The following is a 26,436-nucleotide window of genomic DNA, read 5'->3' on the forward strand; positions in this document are numbered from 1 at the left end:
AAAACGGTGTGTATGCAAATGATCCCTGGTCTGACATACAACTGTGAGACCCTTCTAAAAAAAAAAAAAAAAAAAAAAGTCTTTAATAAGAGAGCAAGAACGTCCACGAAGCAGAGACTGCGCCGTCGGCCTCCTCAGGATCTCCGCTGCTGCTGGAGAGACCTTTCCACTTTCCTCTCGCTACGTTTGCGGGGTTTTGTTTGGTTCCCCCCCCCCCTTTCGGCCTGCTTTAGAGGCTTATCCTGTTCCCCCCCCCCTCCTCCCCCTATTTCTGAAGCATTGTAATTATTTAGTTTTATATTTTATTTTCAGCTCACCGCTGCCATTTTTTTTTTTTTTAAATTCTCACTTAGTTTTTTTTTCCCCTTTCCCTTTCCCCTCCCCACGATGAAGAAAGTCACACCGGTGTAATCCCGGTAAATGAGAATTCGCCGCCACCCTGCCCCCCCCCCCCCCACCACCACCGTTCTTCTGAAGCGAAACGGCTAAAAGACCTGGCATATCGTTTAATATTTTACATTTTTTTTTTTTTATTCAACTTCCATATCTACCAAAATAAAAATTTCACAGGAAACAGTTCAGAATTTTTTTTTGGCAAAATTTTGGCAGCGGTTCAAAAAAAAAAAAGGGGGCGGGGAGATGATATTGAGTGAGAAATGCCAGCCTTATTTAGGAAAAGAAAAAAAGGCTTTTTTAACCGGCGTCCCTAAAAACGGTGAAATTGCAAAATTGAAGATACAGAGTCTGTCTTTATATATTTTCCTTGAACAAAACCTCATGCGTCAGGTGGGCGCTTGCAAGGGCTCTCATACTTCTCAGCTCTTTCATATCTGACAGACGAGGGGGGGAGGCAGTGAAAAGGGAAAAAAAAAAAACCCAAAAAAACGGAGAGGTCTGTTCTTGTGTTTTCTTTTGCAAGTAAATGTGCGAAGGTTGAATTCTGAAAGGTCCACCTCTTGCCCCAATGGCCAGTGCCCTTATCTAAAGTAACAAAGCAAACAAACGAACAAAAAAAAAAAAAAATATACCCCAAAACATCTGCTTGCATATTGGGGGGGAGGGGAAACGAAAGAATTTTTTAAAAAACATTTTCCTTCGTCTTTTTTTTTTTTAATTTTTAAACTGAAAAGAGGGGATTCTCCCATGTGCAGCAATAGCAGTTCTGAAGTATCCGCTGAGGTACAGTAGGCGTTTTGACTTTCTTTCATGTTGTCGCCTGTTAGACGTCCGTGGTTGTCTCTTGTGTGGCTCTGGCTCTGAGGATCAGCAGGCCGAAGACTGGGGTAAAGGCAGGGCCCTTTCGTTCTTGCGTCCACCATTCATGTGTGCGTACAGCTGTCTCTCGTCGAAGCTGGCCCTGAGCACCACCACCCCGGGGCCGTTCTCGGCTTTGTGTCCTGAGTGCTTGTCAGAGGGCTGGAGGATGGACGAGGGGTCTAATGGAATGCTCTCCATGTTCTCGCCCTCCAGGTCCAGCTCCTCTGTGTCGGGCGGCTTGTTCTCCTCGCTGTAGAAGAAAGAGACATCCTTGAAGCTCGCATCTAGCTCATCCTTAATGCCGTTGATTATTTCCAGGAAGGATGGTCTCATTTTGGGATTGTACTGCCAGCACATGCGCATCAGCTCGAATCTGCAACAAATAAACCAGGAGAGCCGTGAAAATTTTGCTGAGTGGGCCCTACATAAAGGTTGAATTTCAACACAGCCGAGAGCCACGCACCCTTTTTTAAGCAACAACTGCATTAGACAAGCACCAAAGGTGCACTCTCACCAAGAGAAGACATGTGGGAGCGGCGTTCTTGTAGACCTGGCAGTATCCGCCCAACCAGCGTGAAATTTGGCAACTGCAACTACCACGCTACATTCAAATCAGATCAAAACACAACAACCAATTCTCCAGTTGTTTTGCCTGTTGAACAGATGGACAGACATTCTCCGCCATCCCCCTCCCCCCCCCCCCCCAACCCGGTAAGACCTTCTTGCTATGCTTCTGACACCATCTAAATAAATGAATAAATAAGAACATAAGAAAATGCCATACTGGGTCAGACCAAGGGTCCATCAAGCCCAGCATCCTGTTTCCAACAGTGGCCAATCCAGGCCATAAGAACCTGGCAAGTACCCAAAAACTAAGTCTATTCCATGTAACCATTACTAATGGCAGTGGCTATTCTCTAAGTGAACTTAATAGCAGGTAATGGACTTCTCCTCCAAGAACTTATCCAATCCTTTTTTAAACCCAGTTATACTAACTGCACTAACCACATCCTCTGGCAACAAATTCCAGAGTTTAATTGTGCGTTGAGTAAAAAAGAACTTTCTCCGATTAGTTTTAAACGTGCCCCATGCTAACTTCATGGAGTGCCCCCTAGTCTTTCTACTATCCGAAAGAGTAAATAACCGATTCACATCTACCCGTTCTAGACCTCTCATGATTTTAAACACCTCTATCATATCCCCCCCTCAGTTGTCTCTTCTCCAAGCTGAAAAGTCCTAACCTCTTTAGTCTTTCCTCATAGGGGAGTTGTTCCATTCCCCTTATCATTTTGGTAGCCCTTCTCTGTACCTTCTCCATCGCAATTATATCTTTTTTGAGATGCGGCGACCAGAATTGTACACAGTATTCAAGGTGCGGTCTCACCATGGAGCGATACAGAGGCATTATGACATTTTCCGTTTTATTCACCATTCCTTTTCTAATAATTCCCAACATTCTGTTTGCTTTTTTGACTGCCGCAGCACATTGCACTGACGATTTCAATGTGTTATCCACTATGACACCTAGATCTCTTTCTTGGGTTGTAGCACCTAATATGGAACCCAACATCGTGTAATTATAGCATGGGTTATTTTTCCCTATATGCATCACCTTGCACTTATCCACATTAAATTTCATCTGCCATTTGGATGCCCAATTTTCCAGTTTCACAAGGTCTTCCTGCAATTTATCACAATCTGCTTGTGATTTAACTACTCTGAACAATTTTGTGTCATCTGCAAATTTGATTATCTCACTCGTCGTATTTCTTTCCAAATCATTTATAAATATATTGAACAGTAAGGGTCCCAATACAGATCCCTGAGGCACTCCACTGTCCACTCCCTTCCACTGAGAAAATTGCCCATTCAATCCTACTCTCTGTTTCCTGTCTTTTAGCCAGTTTGCAATCCACGAAAGGACATCGCCACCTATCCCATGACTTTTTACTTTTCCTGGAAGCCTCTCATGAGGAACTTTGTCAAACGCCTTCTGAAAATCCAAGTATACTATATCTACCGGTTCACCTTTATCCACATGTTTATTAACTCCTTCAAAAAAGTGAAGCAGATTTGTGAGGCAAGACTTGCCCTGGGTAAAGCCATGCTGACTTTGTTCCATTAAACCATGTCTTTCTATATGTTCTGTGATTTTGATGTTTAGAACACTTTCCACTATTTTTCCTGGCACTGAAGTCAGGCTAACCGGTCTGTAGTTTCCCGGATCGCCCCTGGAGCCCTTTTTAAATATTGGGGTTACATTAGCTATCCTCCAGTCTTCAGGTACAATGGATGATTTTAATGATAAGTTACAAATTTTTACTAATAGGTCTGAAATTTCATTTTTTGGTTCCTTCAGAACTAAATCTGTGCCTTCATAGTTTCTCCACTCCTAGACAGCCTTTCACCCTACAGCTGCATCCATCAGACAGCAGCTCATGGAGTAAAGAGCCTTGATAGGGCTTGGGAAAGGGTTCAAGTGACAGAGATGGAGATGGGGATGAGAAAGCCACAACGGTGTGCAATACAAATGAGCCTTACAGACACAACTTCTTAACTCTAAAGTTCTTTTCTTTGACAATCATGTTGAATGCTTGTGGTTAAGGATTCCTGTCTCGATATGTTTTGGTTGGCCCAGCACAGCTTTAAATACAGATTTAAAACACAGGTCTTCGTTCAGCCCAAGAGTTCAGCTGCATCTGCTACCGAGAGGCCTAGGTGGGCCTATGTGCATCCACCAGGGGGGTGGGGGCTTACATCTCTTGAGGGGAGGGGGGAATGGATTTCATTCCGATCTCGGCTACCAGTGTTCCTGGCTTCCCAGCACTGTAAGTGCAGCTTCAAGACTGTCAAAAGTTAATCCATCCTTGCAGCTCAACAAGCGACCTTAAGAATGGAGGGGATAGGGAAAGCTTAAACCCCTTAAGGTCACCGTGATCCTGCCATGTACAGCAAGGTACACTTGAAGGCAAAGGATTAGGCAGCATGTAGTCAAATATGGCAGAATTGAAAGAACGCCTACATATATTATAAACATATTCCCAAAGTCAGATACATTTTCATGGCAAAATAATGTAGTTTACTGGGAGAAAGCCCAAACTAAACATGTCGTGCTTAAGGGAGGGGTAAGGCTCCCTTAAGAGAGCCTTACCCCTCTACAAAGACAAGATGGAAGCGGTACAGAGAAGGGCGACCAAGAAGGTGGAGGATCTTCATCGCATGACGTACGAGGAGAGATTGAAGAATCTAAATATGTACACCCTGGAGGAAAGGAGGAGCAGGGGTGATATGATACAGACTTTCAGATACTTGAAAAACTTTAATGATCCAAAGACAATGACAAACCTTTTCCGTCGGAAAAAAATCAGCAGAACCAGAGGTCATGAGCTGAGGCTCCAGGGAGGAAGACTAAGAACCAATGTCAGGAAGTATTTCTTCACGGAAAGGGTGGTGGATGCCTGGAACGCCCTTCCGGAGGAAGTGGGGAAGTCTAAAACTGTGAAAGACTTCAAAGGGGCGTGGGATAAACACTGTGGATCCATCAAGTCTAGAGGGCGTGAATAAAGTGGAGGCAGCAAAACACTGCACGGAGCGCCAGTAGCCACAGAGGCATTCACGGAGCGGGATGCCAGTGGCCAGTGGTTGTGTTCCACCTTCACGGAGCGGAAGGATGGAGGGCTGCCATCTCCAAAAAAAAAACAAACAAACAAACAAACAAAACAGAGGTGAGTAAGAGTATGGGGCAGGGGTGTGGCCGCTTGTTGCAGCAGTTGCTACCCCTGATTGAGCTGGATGTTCACTGGGATGCGGATACGGCGCTGCTCTCTGCATTGTTGGAGAGGTGGAAGGGAATTGGGGCCGGAGGGTGCTGGAAGCCAATAGTGACGGGTGGGAGGGAGAAAAAAAAGGGGGGGGGGGGGGGAAGATTAAAAAAAAAATGGATAAAGTGCGTAGCTTGCTGGGCAGACTGGATGGGCCGTTTGGTCTTCTTCTGCCGTCATTTCTATGTTTCTATATGTTTCTATGTTTCTAATAGAGTCCATGTGATGTGATGTCTCATACTCTGAAATGCATTCCAAGTGTCGGGAGTTAAGAGATAAAGAAGAGAAGGCTCACAGGACTTCCAGTGATGACAACAGAGTCTAACGCTCGGAGCCCGCCCGGGCGTCAGGGACCGTGCTTGAATCTGCCTGCTCTGAAAACCGCTGCCCGACAGAGCTGCATGCTGCTCCCCACTGCATCTGTACTGCTGGCAGCGGGAACTCAAAAAACCCCCACACACCAGGGACCATAACATTTATCTTAAAAATGCTGCATTTTAGTCTTCTACACCCTGAGGGAACATTGTCACCATTTCTCAGCCTCTGCTCTTGCATGTAATGTGTTTACTGCAACTTGATATACCGCATAATTATTAACCGCCAGTACGGTTTACTGTAGGAAATCCACAAATAGTTCCACAACTGACAAAATAAAACACACACAAAAGCATCACTACAACAGAGCAAGACCGTCCACTCCCCAGCACCCCGCTAGTGCTGCAACTCCCCAGCCGCCCAAGCTTCTGGCGGCTACGTGCATAACAGGACTGCACAGATTCTAGCCAAAGTTAAAGTTTGCAAGTTACCCAAGTGCAGAGCCCAGCTGGACAAAAGGGGTAGTTGGCGAGAGGGTGGCCTGCTCTGTAATTAATATAATTCTCTTAGGAAGGCCCCTTTCATGATCCACCGTGAAAGCCAGGAAATGCTTTTTTTTTTTAATTCTATTTGTATTTCTGCATCTTGTCAAATTCATATCAAATTTTAACACATATATATTCAGATTTCCTCCCAGATTCACCATTTATTAATAAAACATGTTTTGCTATATCCAATGATCAGAACAAATCCAGATGAAAATCCAAAAATTCTGTCCAACTTTCAAAAGAGGCTGGAATTCCCAAGGTTCAAGTCTGATCGTATTCTGCACACCTGCAGGGTCCCCTTCGCTTTCATACAAACCCTCCCCTCTCTTTGTGCAGTTTCTCATTCCTACAGCTCTCTTCACGGAGGGAAAGTGAGCTGCAAATCTCCCTCCCATATCTACGACTTTCAGGGAGGCAGGATATTCATCCGTGCGAGTGCCCGTGATTTTTTTTTCTTATTTAACAAAAAAAAAAAACAAACAAAAACTCTTTGAGTTCTGCGTCTAACGCTATGAAATTAGGTTCTCTTCCTTATACCTCACAAAAACCCCTGAAAAAATCTCCAAGGCTGACCCACCAAACTCTCCCCAAGGATTGCAAGCATTTCCTGGCTTTCACAGTGGATCATGAAAGGGGCCTTCCTAAGAGAATTATATTAATTACAGAGCAGGCCACCCTCTCGCCAACTACCCCTTTTGTCCAGCTGGGCTCTGCACTTGGGTAATTTGCAAACTTTAATATTTAAACAGCTAGGCAAGCGCATTCATAGTCTCCCTCTGAAATCGGGTACACATGTGTTTAACTTTTCTTGCGTGCAAGATGAGCGGTGGCCCCCCCCTTAGCCCCCACTGCACAATTCTGAGCATAATCTCAGGATCACATGGGGCATTGGTGCTATCCATAAAGATGCACTCAGCAGGATTCCTAAGGGAAAGGGGCGCCAAGACCGGGAACATGGCCTGTTAATAGCATCCGTCCTCCCAAATACACAACCAGCAATGTCATACGAAACCAGAGCTGCTGCAGCGGCCAAAAATGCTCTTTACAGAGGAATGCCAAGCTACGGGCTCCGGAAAGCCATAGGATCCCTTCTACGTGCCTGCAGCAGAAGGAAGCTCGAGGGGAGTTTCCTTGCCAAATTATCAGGCCGCAGCAATAGTCCCCTAAAACACAAGAAATGTACCGCCCGTGATATTTTTGTTTTCGCTTCATGTCAACGTTTTGCTCTATTCTCAGAATGGAGGAATTTTTATATATATTTATATATATTAAAAAATCTTGAAGAAGCCGGCAGGGGTGAAAAGAGCAAATGAAACAAGAGTGATGGCAGGAAAAGCCCATACGACCCATCTCGCCTGCCCATCCACACAACTGCTCAGCAGAACAATTCCTAGCGCTCCCCGTGCTTGTCCCAGGCTTCCTTGAATTCAGATACTGTCCTTATCTTCAGGGCCGGGGCTTCCGCTAGGTAAACTTGGCGATTGTCGAGGGTGGGGGCGGCAGCGTGAGGCGGAGCGCTGCGCCGGGCTGAAGCTGCTGGAAATAGATGGGTTGGGGAGAGGGGTGGGCACGAGCAAAGGTTCGCTGAATACTCTTGCACCGGCCCTGGGAGTCTGCTCCGTGCATCCACTCCCCCCCCCCCCCCCTTTCTCTGCAAAGAAATATTTCCTTAGATTACTCCGGAGTCTTCCCCCTTTCACTCTCACCCCCCCCCCCCCCCCCCCATAATGCGGCCAATTCATCAATCCTGTTATATGTAATTAATATTTATTAATTCTGTTATTTGTAAAGCCTAGTTGCTAATTTATTGTTAATTGTAAACTGCGGTGATGTATATTTTACATACTGCGGTATATAAAAACCTCTAAATAAATAAATAAATAAATAAAATCAAAATGATTTTTATATTGTTTTTAGCATTTGGCTCGACTGGCAGCTTTGTGTCCGCTGTTCCACCACAGGCACTAAACATACGAGATCACCAAAGGCCCCTCCCCCACCCCACCCCGGCGACAGCTCCAGGCAGATTCTGCGTGAAAAGTTAGAAAATTCTGCTGGGACTCACACTTCCCACAAGTTCACTTAACATGCACAAAATAATTTTTTGGGCTAATCTCTTGCTTTTAAAAAAAAACTTCCCTAAAAAAAAAAAAATAATAAATTAAAAATAATCCAAGCACTTCTCCAGCCGTTCTAGTGAGCAAGTCGTTCGTTTTTACATTTTGCATTTCTTTCTCCATTTTGGTTTTTATTGTTCTATTTCATTTTTACCTTTGCCTTTACTCACCCATCCTCTTCCTACAGTCACATCCCCCCTCTCCTATAAAGGTGCTTTCACCACTCCAACCTCTTGGTCTCCAATCCTCCTCCTCCCCCATCACATTAATCCTCCCTCTCCACTCTTTCTTCCCCATCCTCTTGCTGCATCCTGCATCCCTTTCCCAACCATCACAGGCGGCTCAGTGAACTTCTGAGCCCTGCAGTCAGTACTGCAGTCCAGCTTTCGGTTGCTCTCTGCAAGACCACAGCGACTGTCACTAGTGCAGCATGGCTCAGGGATTTGATGACAGAGAACTATATTTATGAACATTGCAATAATGTCGTCTCAGCAAATCTCAATACTCTTTTTCCAAGCAGTTTGATTACGCAAGCAGGAAGCAGTATATTCTTGTGAATACTTCTCAACTGCAGCGAACAGCTTGCATTTTCAGGATATCCAAAATGAATATGCATGAGACATTTGCATACCATGTAGGCAGTGCAGGCAAATAAAACCTCATGCATATTCATTTTGGATATCCTGAAAACCTGACCTGTTTGCAGCACACAAGTAGTATTTACATTGCTTTTTTGCTGCATAACCAAACTGCTTGGAAAAATTATTGTAAATATCCTGAAAAGCAGACCTTTTATGTAAAACTTCTACCTGCTCAATCACCTCTTCCATGCTACACTGTAAAAGTAGAGCACCAGAGCAGGCTGAGTGAGCAGAGCTAGCCGTGAACTTATCACCATACACACAGCATGTCCGGGCAGAGAGCGAGCAGAGCTAGCCGTGAACTTATCACCATACATACAGCATGTCCGGGCAGAGAGCGAGCAGAGCTAGCCGTGAACTTATCACCATACATACAGCATGTCCGGGCAGAGAGCGAGCAGAGTGAACTTATCACCATACATACAGCATGTCCGGGCAGAGAGCGAGCAGAGCTAGCCGTGAACTTATCACCATACATACAGCATGTCCTGGCAGAGAGCGAGCAGAGCTAGCCGTGAACTTATCACCATACACACAGCATGTCCGGGCAGAGAGCGAGCAGAGCTAGCCGTGAACTTATCACCATACACACAGCATGTCCGGGCAGAGAGCGAGCAGAGCTAGCCGTGAACTTATCATCATACACACAGCATATCCGGGCAGAGAGCGAGCAGAGCTAGCCATGAACTTATCATACATACAGCATGTCCTGGCAGAGAGCGAGCAGAGCTAGCCGTGAACTTATCACCATACACACAGCATGTCCGGGCAGAGAGCGAGCAGAGCTAGCCGTGAACTTATCACCATACACACAGCATGTCCGGGCAGAGAGCGAGCAGAGCTAGCCGTGAACTTATCATCATACACACAGCATGTCCGGGCAGAGAGCGAGCAGAGCTAGCCGTGAACTTATCATCATACACACAGCATGTCCGGGCAGAGAGCGAGCAGAGCTAGCCATGAACTTATCATACATACATACAGCATGTCCTGGCAGAGAGCGAGCAGAGCTAGCCGTGAACTTATCACCATACATACAGCATGTCCTGGCAGAGAGCGAGCAGAGCTAGCGGTGAACTTATCACCATACATACAGCATGTCCGGGCAGAGAGCGAGCAGAGCTAGCGGTGAACTTATCATACATACAGCATGTCCTGGCAGAGAGCGAGCAGAGCTAGCCGTGAACTTATCACCATACATACAGCATGTCCTGGCAGAGAGCGAGCAGAGCTAGCGGTGAACTTATCACCATACATACAGCATGTCCGGGCAGAGAGCGAGCAGAGCTAGCCATGAACTTATCACCATACATACAGCATGTCCGGGCAGAGAGCGAGCAGAGCTAGCCGTGAACTTATCACCATACATACAGCATGTCCGGGCAGAGAGCGAGCAGAGCTAGCCGTGAACTTATCACCATACATACAGCATGTCCTGGCAGAGAGCGAGCAGAGCTAGCGGTGAACTTATCACCATACATACAGCATGTCCGGGCAGTTGTCTGGTTTTTCCAGGAGACCTCCCTCCATCACGAAGCGCAGGACTTGCTCATTGGACATCCCCTGATACGGCTGCTCCACCAGTGTTGCGATCTCCCATAACACAACGCCAAATGACCTGGAGAGAGGGAATAAGAGGCCAGGACAAAAGCTTAAAAAAAAAAAGAAAAGAAAGAAAAAACAGAAAACGCTTTCTGGCAGGGCTAAAACTTAAGAGCGGCTACTATGAGGGCTGAAAGAAAGAGTCATGGAGCCTGTTCACCACGGTAACTGGTGCAGGTGTTTTGTCCATAAGGCACCACAAAATCTGACCTAGACATACAGCTGCCGTCTCGCCATAGTCAGCGAGGTAGAAGAAGGGTAAGACTCTCACCAGCACTAACATAGCGGAAAGCACTAATTTGGCTCTGCTAGGCATAAAAAAAAGAGCATTGGAGCCTTAGGATACCCTCTCCTTCAGGTATGATGGTGGGGAATTACAAAAAGGGCAAATTTCTAAAGCCTTACTACATTCTGGGCCATAAATTAAAGGGGCAAATGTAAATAATCCAAGATGTTTGGAGACAGGAGTAGGCACTGCCAGCTCCATGGTACAGCAGGGAAGCTGCTCTCACGGCTACACTTTGAAAATCAGAAGAGGACAGGCACTAAAAAAAGTCCCCCCTGTATTCTGCACTTATTTGTGCCGGCAGCCAAGCAGAGGCAAAACAAAAAAAACCCCACAAACAGTGCATGAAAGTACAGGTGCAGCCTTCCTACCCCCTTTTAAACCCGGCCAAAAAGCATACGTGCTGAGGAAACCAACATATAGGTTTAGCTAGACCAGAGTGGAGGGCTAAATTTTAGGTAGGTTTTGAAGGTAATCACAGGAAGGGGGGGGGGGGGGGGAGAACAAAAGGTACAGAATGGGGAATCGATCCTTTTAGGTCCAACTCTAAATTTGATCAAAGCAAACCCACCAAAAAGCTGAGCAGAGGCAGATCTCTTTAATAGGCTAATAGGATGAAGGGCAAACGCTGCTTGCATCTCCCTAATAGCTCACTAGTAAGAGCTGAAGCCCATGCCTTCATATGAGGGGCAAGGATAAACAGTGCAACAGATTTCAGATCTCCCACTTATTCTGAAGACGGCCACACAGTTTAGGTCTTTTCTCAATTGATTTCTACTACTTATTTTTCGCTTTCAAGCAAAAGTTTGGAATAGTACTCTGCATCAGGCCCTGTCAACACGTGCCACAGATATCCCATTGCCCATCTCTATGGTCCCGCAGACTCGGACCACTGATCCATGCAAGGATAAATCCCACTCTCTCTCTTTTTTTCATATTTATCATTGCCCGTTTTTAACTGATGTATTATTTTGTATATTGTAATATTGTGTTTTGTTTTTGCTTTGCAATCCAACTTGAATGGCTCATTGGGCATGGAAAGCAAAGTTGCTTGGCTGTAACATGTGTTCTCCATGGACAGCAGAATAAACAGTCACACAAGATGGGTGACGTCATCTGACAGCGCCAAGTTGACCATCGCTCTATCCTAGCCCAGAAAGGATTTTGTGAATCCTCTGGGAATGTGCAGAAGTTCCCACACTAATGTTGCCACGCACCTCTCCTTTAGCATAGTTGCTAGCTCTCTTCAACTTCCTGGGGAGGAGGGAGAAACTGTGTGGCTGTTTGTCCTGCTGTCCATGGGGAACACCCGATACAGGTAAGAAACTTCGCTTTCTCCATGGGCAAGCATTAACAAAACTAGTCACACTAGATGGGACTCCCCAGCTAAGGGTTGCTTATATGATTTTTTATGTTTGTTTTGCAACCTGTGACTATTGTGGGGGAAGCTATTTATTCATTTTAAAATGTTACTGAGCGCACACTGTTCAAATATTTGGGTGTATGAAGTGAAGGTTACTAGAGCTTGCAGCTTACTTACTTCTCTGGGCAGAAGTTACGGCTATCAGGAAGTGTGTTTTCCATGTCAAACATTTCCATTCTACTTTTGCAATAAGCTTTATTAACTGCTGGAGCATTGTATACATCTCATTAAGGTGGTGGTAGTTTTACTGGAGGCTTTAATTTATAAAGTCCCACAAGAAACTTAGAAATTATTGGATGATGCAAGATTGGTTGGCGGCCTTCATGTTGACAAGCTGCAATAGAGCTTAATGTACTTTTATGGAGTTAGATTTTAAGCCTGATTTTATATGATGTATTAGATAAGTGAGCAACACTGGGAAGAGGTTTATGTTCCGCAGTTGACATCAGTGGCTAAATGTTTTTTTTGCCACTAATAGTATTTCATTTATCTCTTGGGGCAGTTGAAGTCTTTAAATTAGTTCACTTTCAACATCCAGGCTGTTAGTGCCAGAGACTATAGAGGTTGGCATGGAGAACTGTTCCTCCATACTGAGTCAGGTGGTTTCTTATTAACAGCAATTTCATAGGTAGAGCTACTGAAAGTCTGTGTAGCCAAGGGAACCCATTTTGATATGGCAAAAAAGGGACTGTTAAAATCATTATTCCATCTTTCCTCAATTGGAGAATTGTCTTTGCTATTAAAGGAATTGGTGGGAACACAATATAACAGGCCTTTACTTCATGAGATAAATGCATCCATTGCCAGTGCTTAGTTGGTTGGTCTCTTAGAACAATACTGTTGTAGACTGTGATTAAATGCTGAGGACTATGGTTGGTGTTCCCAAAAACGTTAAGATATTGCAGTGTGTTGAGTGACCACTCGTATAGTTGAAGTTGACAGCTCATTCTGTCTGCCACAATATTGTCTTTCCCTGGCTGAAAAATCGCTGAGATCTGTATTTTCTTTTCCATTGCTAAATTCCAAATGCTCAGTGCTTCTTTGCAAAGTTGATAAGAACCTTACCTCCTTGTTTGTTGACATAAAACATTGTCACCTGATTGTCTGAATCTATACAGTTTACTCCAAGATTCAAACACTCAAAGGCCATGGTGCATAACTCATTTCTAGAATTTATGCGAGGAGCCGATTCTTGCTTTATCCATATTCTGTGTGTGCACTCCCTACCCCTGGTTTGACGCATCTGTTGTCAATACTTTTTATTTGTAAGGGATACATACTTTGTCTCAGAAGAAGATTCTTTTTTTGTCTACCAATTTAGTGAGTATAACAGTTTCTCGGTTATCAGTATTTTGTGATTGAGCAGTTGCATGTGTTGATCCCTGTTTTCTTAACTGCCACTGTGCCTGTCAAATTTTCAGCCTTGTTAGGGATGAAGCCATCTGTTCCAATATTCTCATATACTTTCATGCTGTAATGCTTCTGTTTTTGAATAAAGATTGTGTTAATATCTTTATCTTGTTTGCTCTTTGTAAGGAATGGTAGGTCTTTCCTTTGACCATGTCTAGCTGCTGACTTAGAACTAAGCTGGAATTTTTTGAAATGTATTATAATTGTGAGATTCTGTATCATGCTCACAACTTGATTTACATCTTGTATAGAATTGTGTAAAATATACTCAATATTAGTCTAATTATGGAGAAACTAGTAAATTTTGTTTTGTCAGGGGAGCAGCTCTTACTGCTAGATATTTGGTTCTGCCACTAAAGGGCAACAATCTGTATTGATAATGTTGGTCTTGTAGGGTGAACCTTAAGTATTTACTGTGCGATGTTGATTCAGACATATTCTTAAGCATCCTTGAGGTCTATCGAGGTCAACCAGTCTTGTTGCTGAAGGAGAGAGAGGATTGTACCTAGAGTTCATCCAGAATTTCTCTTTCTTTAGAAAAATATTCATATCTATGAGATCTAAGATTGGTCATAGATCATTTTCTTTGGGATCAGAATAAAATCTCTTCCCTTGTTGACTTTGTGGGACTGGATGTACTGCTTTGGATTTCAAGGAGGGAATGTAGTTCTTGGGTTAGTACTGTTCGCTATAGATTCGAGGTGGTAAGTATTTGAAGTTTAGGTAATATCCTTGGAGAATGATTTTCAAAGCCCATTTTTCCGATAGTGATGCAATTCCATTTTTTCTTGGAGAATTTTAGACTTTTCCCTTTCTGTATGTTTGGAAATCTGTTTTGTTGATTAAATTCCAGACTGCCTCTGCTGAAGCTGCTGTGTCTCATTGATGTAGGTGGGCATAACCTCTCTATCTTGTTTGCAGCTGCTGCACCTACTGCTGTGGTTGTTGAAGCTGCTGCAAAACTGATATTGCTTGTAATATGGATAAGGAGTGTATCTCCTTTTTTTGAGAATGTCATATGTGTCTTGTCAATATCTTACCTGAGAGGAAGTATCCATCTGTGCACACAACTGGAGAGCAGTGCTTCAATTCTTAACAGATTCTTTTTTTGTTGATTTTGTCTCCTAATAAATTGTTGCCTGCACACAAGAGGGCCTGATTTCTCATGGAACTCTTCTGAATCCAGATGCATGGAGCCATGCTAATCTTCTTGTTACTATAGCTGATGCTGAAACTTGAGAACAGGTATCAAATGAGTCAGACTGAACATGTGATATGCTTTGCACAGTCTTCTGTGTCTGTCCTGACTTCAGTGAATTGCCTGAATTCTTATTCTGGTATTTTATTTGAAAATTTTTCAGGTTTTTGCAGATTATTGAAGAGGTTTGTATCATTTGTAACTAACACACTTCAATTCTTGACTGCAGCGTTATGCCTTAGAATCCTCTCTTGCTGATTGTATCAAGAATTCTTGTGTTTTTCCCCAGAATATTTGAACATGATCTGATCTTTTGGCCTTCTTCATCACTGATTCAATGATTAACAAATATGTGGCAGTTGGACTTTATTATGGCCTGGACATTTTGGTATTCTATATTTAATATCTGCAATTTTTGCTACATGTGTTATGGAATAGGGTATTTCCATAATTTTTTCTGCACATCTAAAAGTGCCTGATGCACAGGAACAGTCAAACTGCTTTGGCGATTGTACACTTGCTTTCTTCATCCTCTTCTGGGTGAAAGGTAAACTTTCCACCTTTTTTGAATAAAGTATAGGCAGCATCCTCTGGTGGTGTTGATGCTCTCTTTGGATCTGGAGACAGGTTCAACATAAGATCAAGCAAATAGCTTCCTGACATCTGATCTAAAGAGTCAGAGGAACTTAAATTCAAAGGACTATATGATGATGATTGCAATTTTTCATTCTCTGCTGAAAACTCTTTGCTTTTTTCTATCAGCTTCTCTCTTTTCCACAAAATAGGATGCAGGAAGTTTTCAAGAGTTCCAAAATAGGCTTATGGAATGTTGGTTCCTCATTCGGCAGTTCTTTTATATAGGTTTTTAGAAAATCTAAAGAGTTTCTGGCCAAATGCATGACAATCTGGTAATGCTGTAAAAATGTTTTGCTTCCTTTTTGCTGGACAAAGGTAGCTCTTCTGGCTGCAATATGGGTATGGATGACATACCACTTTCTAGGAGCAGATGAATCTGAAGTCTTCAGATTCATCTTTTTGGCACAGATTTCCCAATATCGTACTCTCTCCACACAGATGACTCTGTGCCGTTTTTGGTTTGCCCCGGAAATCTCTGCACCAAAACTTTTTGGCACCGATAGCTCCGTCCCATTTCTGCAGGGCGCCAATGTCTGCACTGTGACTCGTCAGCAGACATTATCTCCTTTGTCACCCTTACTTAGGATGCTGTCTCGGTGCTGAGAATTTTGCACTTTAATCATTTTATGCTGATGACCTACCCTGTTATGTTTTTGAAGTTTGTTGATGGTGATTGGCTTCATTTTTTATGTTTAGACCTTTCTTGCTCAGCTGAGCTTTTAAGCTCATATTTTAGCTTGAGGTCTCAATATACTAGCACCTTGTAGATATTTTGTTGAAGCCAATAGATCTACAATCATCTTGACAATCTTCTCTTCTATTGTTTTTTTTTTTCCCTTTTCTGTTTATAAAAAACCCAATGTTGTTGACATAAGAAGAAAGAAAAATCGACCATTCATGAAGTGGATGAAATAAGACGGAGGGAGAGGCAATTGGGCCTAAAGTATGCCCAGAAAATACACAAAAAAACTTTCTGGACTAGGAGAGAGCGATGGCAGACTCTGTGCCATCAAAGGACTTCATCCATCTTGTGTGGCTGTTTTTGTTATGCTTCTACACAGAGAAAGGCAGAAATTTCTACATTAAATTTACATCCCCCGTACGATTCTTATCTTGGAATCCCATGTTCTCTCCAACCCCAGGAGATGCGACAGTCCTAGTACACAGCCTGCTCTCTGCTTGGTTGCTCCTGCTAGACTGTGTCCTGGACGTGGTGGGGTGGGCCAGATATAAAGAAAATATCTTGCAAGATATAGAGACATGGATCGTACAGTTTAAGAAGCAAACCAGACAACAGGACTAAGAGAATTCCTCTATGTATCTTTGCCCACACTTCTGAATTTTCAGCTCTCTCCAGATAAAATACATGACCCATGTTCAAAGAATGTTGCCAGAGAGAAACCTTTCGTTATGTGATTTATTAAGCTACTTTTTTAATGCAGGAGAATGGCTGGCAGTTAAGTTCTTGGCATTGTAGTATCCCCTTGGCAGAGTTGTTCAGTTGACTATTCTTTCTCCTGCTGGAAGTGTTCATGCAGGGCTTGCTGCATCTGTAGATTACAGAGTGTGCACCATTCTTTCCCTGCATAACCCAGACTACTGTAGTGTATTTCCACAAGGCTGGGACGCTATACCCAATGCCGCCACACCTTGATTTTTATACGCCATTGCGCTTGACCAGAGAAGCTATGATGGATCTGCTTATTCTTTAGCTGGGAAATTAGTTTGCTAACAGTAGAATTCTTGAATTTCAGGTAAAACTGACATAAGATACAAGTCCGAGAGTTATTTAGATTCTGGGACGATCGTTTTCATTTCCAATTGTCTCTTCTCTCCAACACTGCAGTGCTTTCAGGAAGCAATGAATGCAAATCTCACAAAAGACATGTGTCCTTTAGCTTATGCATCAATAAAAACAGGTACAAATTCAGCTGATAAAAAACCCCACTCCTGTACTGAAAGCCTTTGAAAGCAGTGGGCTCCACCAAAAACACTTGACGCTCTCCGGAATCTGACAGAGGATTGCAAATGTCTGAATTCACTACCTATCCTTCCCCCCACCCCCTCTCATTTTCTACCTCCCCAAAGAAAAGTAGAAAAGTATAACCAGTGAAGTGGAAAGTTACTGTAGAGAATGCTGCAACCCACAGTGACTCTTTCACATTCCTTGGAGCAACTATCATCTTTCACCATTTTGGGCTCTCGGAATCTGTTCGGTGTAAATATCTAGAGGACGATATCTGAATTTCCCACTCTACAAAGCAGCTAAATTTTAACCGGGTTAAGTCAAACACTGAATATCAGTGCTAGCTAAAGTTACTCGGTTAACTCTGGTCAGAAAAATTCATGTTCTAAAGTTAGCCAGATATATTTAAAAAAAAAAAAAAAAAAGCAGCTGAGCAGCCGCCAGTCACCGCTTCTCACACCCCAATGTGATTCAAAATGCAGCCCAGCCAAGCAGATTGTCCCTGGCCCCCAATATTTATTTATTTATTTGTTTTTGTATACCGACATTCAACAATAGTCATCACAACATTTGTAGTATGGCAACACCAGACACCACTTCTCCCGTCCCAATATAGTTTCAAACTGTCCGTCAGCACCCCAACCCATAGCTTTAAATTCATTTTCCCCAAATATTCCCACCCTGTACCCCCAAAACTGTCCCAAAAGCAGAATGGGAGCAGGAGAGGCTGTTACTTGCTCTGCTGAAAAGGAAGTGATGACAGCTCTGATAACTCCCAGTACTTAGTATTAATGTATTCATTGCATTTAGGCAATGATGGGTCCCCTTCACTGACAGCTGCCATTCCTCGAGTGCTGGAAGCTGTTAGGGCTAACACTTCCCATTCAGTAAAGCGGATGAGGATAACAACATCTCCCACACCTCCAAACCCCATAACTGCAGGAGTGTATTTTGGGCAACTTTTTTTTTTTTTAAAGGTTACAGACTGGCAGGAAGTCTGTACCTACGCCATTGTACATTTTTAATTTATATCGGGGGGGGGGGGGGGGGGGAGGGGGAATTTCATCTTGGCCGCACTACTGTTTTGGGTGGCAGGGTCCACTTGGTTATGTAACATATATCAGGGGGCTGGGATGTGGGGAAAAACTGCTCTGCTAGCTTTAATGGATTATTCTGTGTATATTCAGTGAGCAGCAAAGTTAACTGAATAACTATATCAGCGTATATTCAGCAGCACTTCTACCCAGGTAAGTGTCACTGAATATTTGGCTGAAGTTATTTGGGTAACTTTATCTGGATAACCTTTCTGAATATATTGACCTCTCCGTATCGAGCCCAAGACTGCATTTAAGCTACACTTGCAGCTTCCGCAGCTCAGTTGGCAGGATAACCCTGTGAGCTTCTGCGTAGTGGTCTATCCATTCCCAGTCCTTCATGCAGTATTTCCCAATTCCATCACTTCTCATCCATTTGGCTTAGAACCAAGCGCAGAGTCTGAGTTATGAGTTTAGGCTATTCCCTTTTTTGGCCTTTTGGCTCAGATTGAGAACTTGTCCAATTTTTGGGAGAGGGGGGAGGGGGGGTTTAACACTCTGCCACCCAACCTCACTGGGGACCATGATGAAATGACCATGGCCAGAGCAGGAGGATTCATTTCCATGAAAAAAACATTGTTATTCATTCTTGGGAATAATTTAACCACAGTGTTATTGTGGATATTGTTGTAGATGTTTTGACTAAGAATAACCTGAACATTGCTCTTTGTTATTCTGATTATTGGCATGAATTCTCCCAATGTAAGATAGAAAAGGGAAAGATCTGCTGGGCTGAGAGATACCTAATAAGACCTCTTTGGCTACAACTTCACATCCTAAGAAGCCTTCCACTGCTGCTACGTGTTGCAAAGACAGACACAGATTGGCTTTCACAGCCACCTGGGACACCAAACCTGCCATTCATGCCCAGTTTCAGTGTCCGAGTGCACGGCAACAGCTGCAGCACAAAAGGCACAGCCAGGCTGGGGCCACTGAGAACGCTCCTGCAAAGTTAAGGGAAGAGGAAATACTTGGTATTTGGTTGTGTGGCTAACTGCAATTGGGTGGTCCTGAAGTCTAATATTATATGACATTTATGACTCTGACATCCAACGCTTCCAAGGTGGCACTGGGATAATCTGCATGAAGTGGCACTTACAACCCTTACAGTAGGGGATAGCTAAACTTGACTTTAAAAGCAGCACTGAGATAACCTGCAGGGAGGGGTGGTTGTAACCCTAATAGTCAGCAATATGGCTGCATCAGGCTTCATGATGGCAATGAGGTAACCTGCACGAAGTGACAGTGGTTAAAACCCCAAATTCAAAGAGCATAGGGAGCTTGGATGTTTTGGATAATGGCTCTGGCGATTAGAAAACTTGGTAATAAGACACAGAAAGGGACCTGGGTGTTGGATTTTGGAAGATGACAAGGCCTAAAATGGTTTTTCAAGTCTAGGTGGTGGCAGTGACCAGTGCTTTAGTGGATTCTGGGCATGCACGGGGTGGGGCTGGGAGGGCACTGGGTTTGCAAGCGAGAGTTTCTCTGCTCTGTTATCCCAAACTGAGCAGACTGGATGGGCATCAGGCACTGTGTGGAAGATTTGTGGAAACGTGCACCCCCCTCCCCACCACCCACCACTTACCAAACATCTGAGTGAGTTGTGAACACTCCATCCTTCAGAGATTCGGGAGACATCCAGCGCACAGGCAGCAAGCCTTTCCCTCCTTTCCGATAATAATCCGTCTCGTATATGTCTCGTGTCATGCCGAAATCTGTTGGGGGGTGGGGGTGGAGGATGGCGACATAAGACAACAATTTGAACCAAAGCTGGAGATTATTCCCATAAGACTGAGTGGAAAGCAGAGCACAGATGCAGCGAGATGTCTGATCATGTGCGAACAGGGCATTTGTGCCCACAGTTGCCACCCTCGGGGAAAGAAGAGACTTGCCTGGTTTGAATCCACCCTAGCAAGATCTTACAAAAAAATGAGGCCTGGCTTTTTTCTCGACTCTATTTCACCTCCTTTTGGAGTTAACCCCGCGTCCCCTTTCTTGTCCAAATAAATTGGACAAGAAAGAAAAGAAAGAAATTGGACATTGCTTATATTTATATTTATTGCTACGTTAAATAGTTATACTTCTTATATAAAATATTATATTTCTTTATTTATTACCAGTTAAAATATTATCACTTTATTTAGCACTATGTTAAATTGTCAACCAGTTATACTGTTCCATATGTTATACGGTTCCATGTAAAGCTCCGCTATCTGTTGAGCAGTTCTTCGTTTTATGTAAACCGGAGTGATTTGTAGTCCCTACAAGAACTTCGGTATATAAAAATAAATAAATAAATAAATAAATAAATGTTACTCTTTTTATATTGCTGGCACCTGGGAGCACTGGTCCCTGTATGCGGTGCGCGCTTGGCCATGCACGGGGTCCGTGAGCAGCTTACAGATCTGCTGTGCACAGCCTTCCCCTTTCCCATACACTTGCATGGTGTACACTGAAGGAGAGAAGAGGGAGCAGCGCCGCAAAGAAACAAGGCATCAGCAGCCTGCTGGAGGAAAGGGAAGGAGGAGACCCAGCTGTCGTCACTGCAAATGAGTTAACCTCGCAACACGGCAGCATTCTGGGAGGAGAGGAGAGGAGAGGAGAGGAGGAGAAGCGCTGACACGTCACAGTAAGAGCACTGCTGCTGCCTCTCTAATGTGCTACTCTTAAAGGGAAGGTGTTCCTACAGCTCTAACAAAGTATAAAACAAAATCTGGCTTGCAGAGTTAGTTTACAGTTGAGGGGCGGGGTGGTGTTCGAGGGAGGAATAGGCCGAGGGGTGGAGTTTATGGAGGGAAAGATCGGACGAGGGGTGGAGTTTATGGGGAGGAAGAGGCCAAGGGGTGGAGTTTTAGGGGAGGAAGAGGCCGAGGGGTGGAGTTTTAGGGAAAGATCGGCCGAGGGGTGGAGTTTATGGGGAGGAAGAGGCCGAGGGGTGGAGTTTTAGGGGAGGAAGAGGCCGAGGGGTGGAGTTTTAGGGGAGGAAGAGGCCGAGGGGTGGAGTTTTAGGGGAGGAAGAGGCCGAGGGGTGGAGTTTATGGGGAGGAAGAGGCCGAGGGGTGGAGTTTATGGGGAGGAAGAGGCCGAGGGGTGGAGTTTTAGGGGAGAAGATCGGCCAAGGGGTGGAGTTTTAGGGGAGGAAGAGGCCGAGGGGTGGAGTTTTAGGGAAAGATCGGCCGAGGGGTGGAGTTTATGGGGAGGAAGAGGCCGAGGGGTGGAGTTTTAGGGAAAGATCGGGCCGAGGGGTGGAGTTTTAGGGAAAGATCGGGCCGAGGGGTGGAGTTTTAGGGAAAGATCGGGCCGAGGGGTGGAGTTTTAGGGAAAGATCGGGCCGAGGGGTGGAGTTTTAGGGAAAGATCGGGCCGAGGGGTGGAGTTTTAGGGAAAGATCGGGCCGAGGGGTGGAGTTTTAGGGAGGTATTGGCTGGTTGGTGATCAGCTTGGGGCACTTTGTTTAATTTAATTAGACTTTTCTATTCCACTTTTACAGATCTTCTATGTTCAAGGCAGATTACAATAAATAAATCCTACAGGGAAACACTTTTCATTAATAGAACATTAAAACAGATTAGTCCATATTACAAAACACAATCCGAATCACAATTACAGTCATCACCCTCTCCCCCCCCCATAAAGACAGCGACATTCACACCCAGCCCAAAACCACAACATACATCCCCCACACACTGTCAGCATTCAAACCTAGCCCATAGCAAAAATACACCAGTACTCAAGCATGGCCGAAAACTATATCTGAATACATAAATAAAACAAACACACATCAGACAAATATCAGCGGAAGTATAATCATGTAAAAAAGATTCTCTGTCACCGTAATAACTTCAGAAAAGTCAAAGTGAACAGCTTTTTAAACCATTCGAAGACCACAAAAAAAATAAAAAACGAGAATCAACACACTGTAAAAAAAAATCTTGGCTTTTTTAAGTGAAGAAACTTGCTAAATGACCCAAGTTTTTAATTTGTTCCAAAAATGAAGATAACATGCCTCAGATCTTAAATCCACTGGTAACGTGGGGCCTTAACAGTACAAGAACTTCCCCACGAACTGGTCAAGTTTTTGAGCAAAGGACAGTCTTGGTTTGAGAGTAGAGGCTGGTGTGGAAAGTCCCTGTAGAGCACGACAGGGCTACTAAATAGCTCGAATCACATTCTCCCAACACGCTGAACGTGAGGAAAAGAAATTCAAAACAGGTAGTGCTAACCAATCAAAAGCGGTATTAGCTCTGTCCCATCTTTTTTTTTTACCAGCATTGATCTTAGCAGCAGTGTTCTGGGCCTACAACCAGGTCAATGATTTCCCAGGAATACTCACTCCATGTTGCAATGATCAAAATGGGAAATGAAGAAATGCTTGCATCCCCCCATCTCAGACTGGAATGATGTAAAAAATGGATGCAGTCATTTGATCCACTACGCATTGACAAATGCCTTCTTTATTACTACAATAACCTCATCTGCCATTGATCGAGTGGATCATGGGTGATCCCCAAGCTGCAAATCTTCTGACTCAGCATTACCTAGATATTTATTTTATTACTAGATTTGATACACCACTTAACATAAGCAATTTCTAAGCAGCATGACGCTGCAGTAAGCAGGAATTAGTCGCAGGCAACCTTGACTTGCCTACACAACTCCGTTCTATCTGGACTGAGTTCTGGCTGACTGGCGCACATCCAATTGCTGACCACTGAAAAACCTTCAGAAAAAGTTCAATGTACTTTCCAGTGAACTAGTCATGGAAAAGAAAATTTGAATGCCATCTGCCTAGCTTTAATTGATGAATCAGAGGTTCCTGATAATGGCAACCTGCAGCTGCCAAAAAAAAAACACAAAACAAAACAAAAACCCCACACTGAAAAGAATAGGTGACAATGGAGACCCTTGAAGGACACACACACATAGTAAAGACCATTTCTGAGAAACACAATTCCAATTTAACTCTTGTTTAGATAGGGGAATCTACTGGAGGGAGAGCTGGCTAAACCAGGGTAGGGGAGGGAGTAACTTCAGAGAGGCGATTGGCTGAAAAGGAAAATTGGTTCTTATCTGCTAATTTTCATTCCTATACCCCCACAGATCAGTTCAGACTCCTGCGTTTTGCATGCCTGCCAGCAGATGGAGACAGAGAAAACTTTATTGACACTGTACATTTTCTAGTGTGCCATTCATAGTTCCCTCAGTATTGACCTTTACCCAAGCCAAGATGATAAACACCACAAAACTTTAACAGCACAGTCCCCGCCCCCCCCAAATAAACAGGAGGGTGATGATGCTGTAACCAACTAGGAACTCTGTCCCAGAAATTAAGGTAAACAAACATTGTGGAGAACCACTAACAACTCTGCATTGCATACAAACCATCAGAACGAGTGGCTGACTCTCCCACTCTCAATGGGCGGATCTCTGGACTGATCTGTGGTACTAAAGGAATGAAAATTAGCAGGTAAGAACCAATTTTCCTTTCCCAGATCAATCCAGACTCCTGGGATGTACCTAAGTAACCCCTAAACTGGGTGGGTGGAACCTGAGAGTCCCGCTTGCAAAACACTCTCAAAGCCCATGGGAGTCAGAGCCCCGATATCCAAGCATCGCACATCTACTTAAACAGAAGAGTAGCAATGAAAAACTGACCTCCGATTTTGACAGTGAATTCCTCGGCCACCATGCAGTTCCTCGCAGCAAGGTCCCTGTGAACGAACTTGTTGGCATTAAGGTAGGCCATCCCATCGGCAATCTCTCCCGCCATCTGGATCATCTTCTTCAGTGTCGGCGGCGACTGCCCTGAACTGTTCTGATTGGGGAAGACATCAGAAGAGACGACATGTGAGTGACCAGATATAGGCACGTACATATATTTCCATCCATTCAACCGAACTATGCAGTAGGCTCTGTGCTACTCCGATTACCACAAGGCAGCTTTGCTAAGAAAAATAAGGACCAGTTTTACAAGCAACTTGTCATTACACAAACCACAGCATCTGTTTAGTGGGGAAACCGCGCGCTTTCTTCTTTAGCCACATCAAGCATGGCTACAACAGAAAACACCCACTGGTACTCCTTAATACTACCGCTTTCTATTTTGGGTAGTGTAAAAAAAAAAAAAAAAGGTTGAAAGCAAAACAAGTCATTTTTGGTATCAATACTTGTATTTTTCCTCAGAAATACTCCTTTATGGTATTTTTTTTGCACTAAAGAGCATACTTTAACTGGGAAGAATTTTCTATTATGCATATGAAGTATATTTCCCTGACAGATCTCAGATATCGCCCCTAAAGAGATTCACTTCAACCTGACCCACTCAGTCTGCTCAGTTAAAATTCTACCTAATCCCACAGTGGTGAAATATATTTATTTTTAATTTTTATACACAGACATTCTTGTATAATATACATTAAAACAGGAGATGCAGAAAAAAATTACCTTTGTCAAATACATTTAACATTAATAACAATGAAAATTGTTAACAAGGGATAACAACTATGAAAAAAGAGAAAGGTAAACAAAAGTGGAAGAAACATAGAAGTTAAAAAGAGAAAAAACAAAACCGAAAAAGGTAGCACCAAGGGTTGCACGAAGGGGTGCACAAAGGGGAGTGCCCCTTTGTCACGCCCCTTCGGCGCGCGACGCCAGGTGGAATGGCGCCATTTACCGGCTAGACGCTGGGCTGGATGACATCACATACTTATATAAATTACCAAAAGGAGAAAACACCACAATAAGAAGCAGGGGCTTGGAACTCTCTTGTGTGTGAAAACAGCAATAGTCTCTGGACTCTGCAGCGTGGCAATAACCCCAGGGCTAGATGACCACAAAAACCTTGATTTGTTATGGCACATTCTGCTTGCACAACCTATGAGAATGCTTCTTGTTCAGATGCGAGAAAACTAGAGGGAAAACAGATAGTAGGACAACCAGCTCACAGACACATTTGGTATGAAAAAAAATATATTTACAGAAAATTTTTTCAACAAACCTGGTCAGGACCTTTCAATGGCTTCAATCTCATATTTAAGGTGACATCATTAAATGTTTTCTGAAAATCCAGATACACTATATCAACTAGCTCACCTTTAACCATGTTTATTTACGCCTCCAAAAAAAATTAGCTACATTTTTTTGAAGATGTAAATAAACATGTGGATAAAGGTGAACCAGTTGATATAGTGTATCTGGATTTCCACAGAAAGCATCTGACAAAGTCCCTCATGAAAGACTTCTTAGGAAATTCAAAAATCATGGGATAGGTGGCAGTGTCCTGTTGTGGATTGGGACCTGGCTAAAAGATAGAAAAAGAGAGTAGGACCAAATGGTAAATTTTCCCAAAGGAAAAAGGGTGAGTAGTGGAGAGCCCCAGGGATCTGGAAACTGGAACATCAAGTGAGGTGATCAAATTTGCTGACAACACAAAATTATTCAATGTTGTCACATCACAAGAGGATTGTGAGAAATTGCAAGAGGACTTGCAAAACTGGTAGACTGGGCATGCAAATGGCAAATGAAATTTAATGTGGACAAGTGCAAAGTGATGCACTTAGGGAAAAGAAACCCAAATTATAGCTACACAATGCAAGGTTCCATATTAGGAGTCACCACTTAGGAAAAGGTTCTAGGTGTCATTGTTGAAAATACGTTGAAATCTTCTGCTCAGTGTGCAGCAGCAGCCAAAAAAGCAAATAGAATGCCAGGGATTACTAGGAAAGGAATGGAGAATAAAACAGAGAACAACAATGCCTCTGTATCTCTCCATGGTGCGACCTCATCTTGAGTATTGTGTGCAGTTCTGGTCACCGCATCGCAAAGATATAGCAGAATAAAGGTACAGAGAAAGGCAACCAAGATGATAAAGGGGATGGAACAATTCCCCGATAAAGAAAGACTAAAGAGGTTAGCATTTTTCAGATAGGACAAGAGATGACTGGGGAGATATGATAGAGGTCTATAAAATAATGAGTGGAATGGAACGGGTAAATGCAAATCAATTGTTTACTCTTTCAAAAACTACTGGTTTCCAGACGGTTGATTGACCACTTCGCCTCCACCGTGGACCACGTCCCCTGCGTGGCGCTTCGATCGCAGACTGCACCCCAGCCTGCTAGACT

General features: G+C 43.6%; 1 protein-coding gene across 2 annotated transcripts in view; it reads right to left on the reverse strand.

Moving 5' to 3' along the window:
- Nucleotides 1-1,042: 1,042 nt before the first annotated feature.
- Nucleotides 1,043-26,436, reverse strand: part of IGF1R (insulin like growth factor 1 receptor) — a 333,492-nt gene continuing 308,098 nt past the window's right edge. For both annotated transcript variants that reach the window (XM_029574964.1, XM_029574963.1), the window contains exons 18-21: nt 23,969-24,128; nt 19,900-20,029; nt 10,183-10,317; nt 1,043-1,630 (exon numbers count right to left, since the gene is read on the reverse strand). In XM_029574964.1, the coding sequence (XP_029430824.1) occupies nt 1,264-1,630; nt 10,183-10,317; nt 19,900-20,029; nt 23,969-24,128 (792 nt within the window). In that variant the 3' untranslated portion in view covers nt 1,043-1,263. The remainder of the gene's footprint in view (nt 1,631-10,182; nt 10,318-19,899; nt 20,030-23,968; nt 24,129-26,436) is intronic.

This window comes from Rhinatrema bivittatum, chromosome 13 (assembly GCF_901001135.1).
Source record: "Rhinatrema bivittatum chromosome 13, aRhiBiv1.1, whole genome shotgun sequence".
Classification (NCBI taxonomy): Eukaryota; Metazoa; Chordata; class Amphibia; order Gymnophiona; family Rhinatrematidae; genus Rhinatrema; species Rhinatrema bivittatum.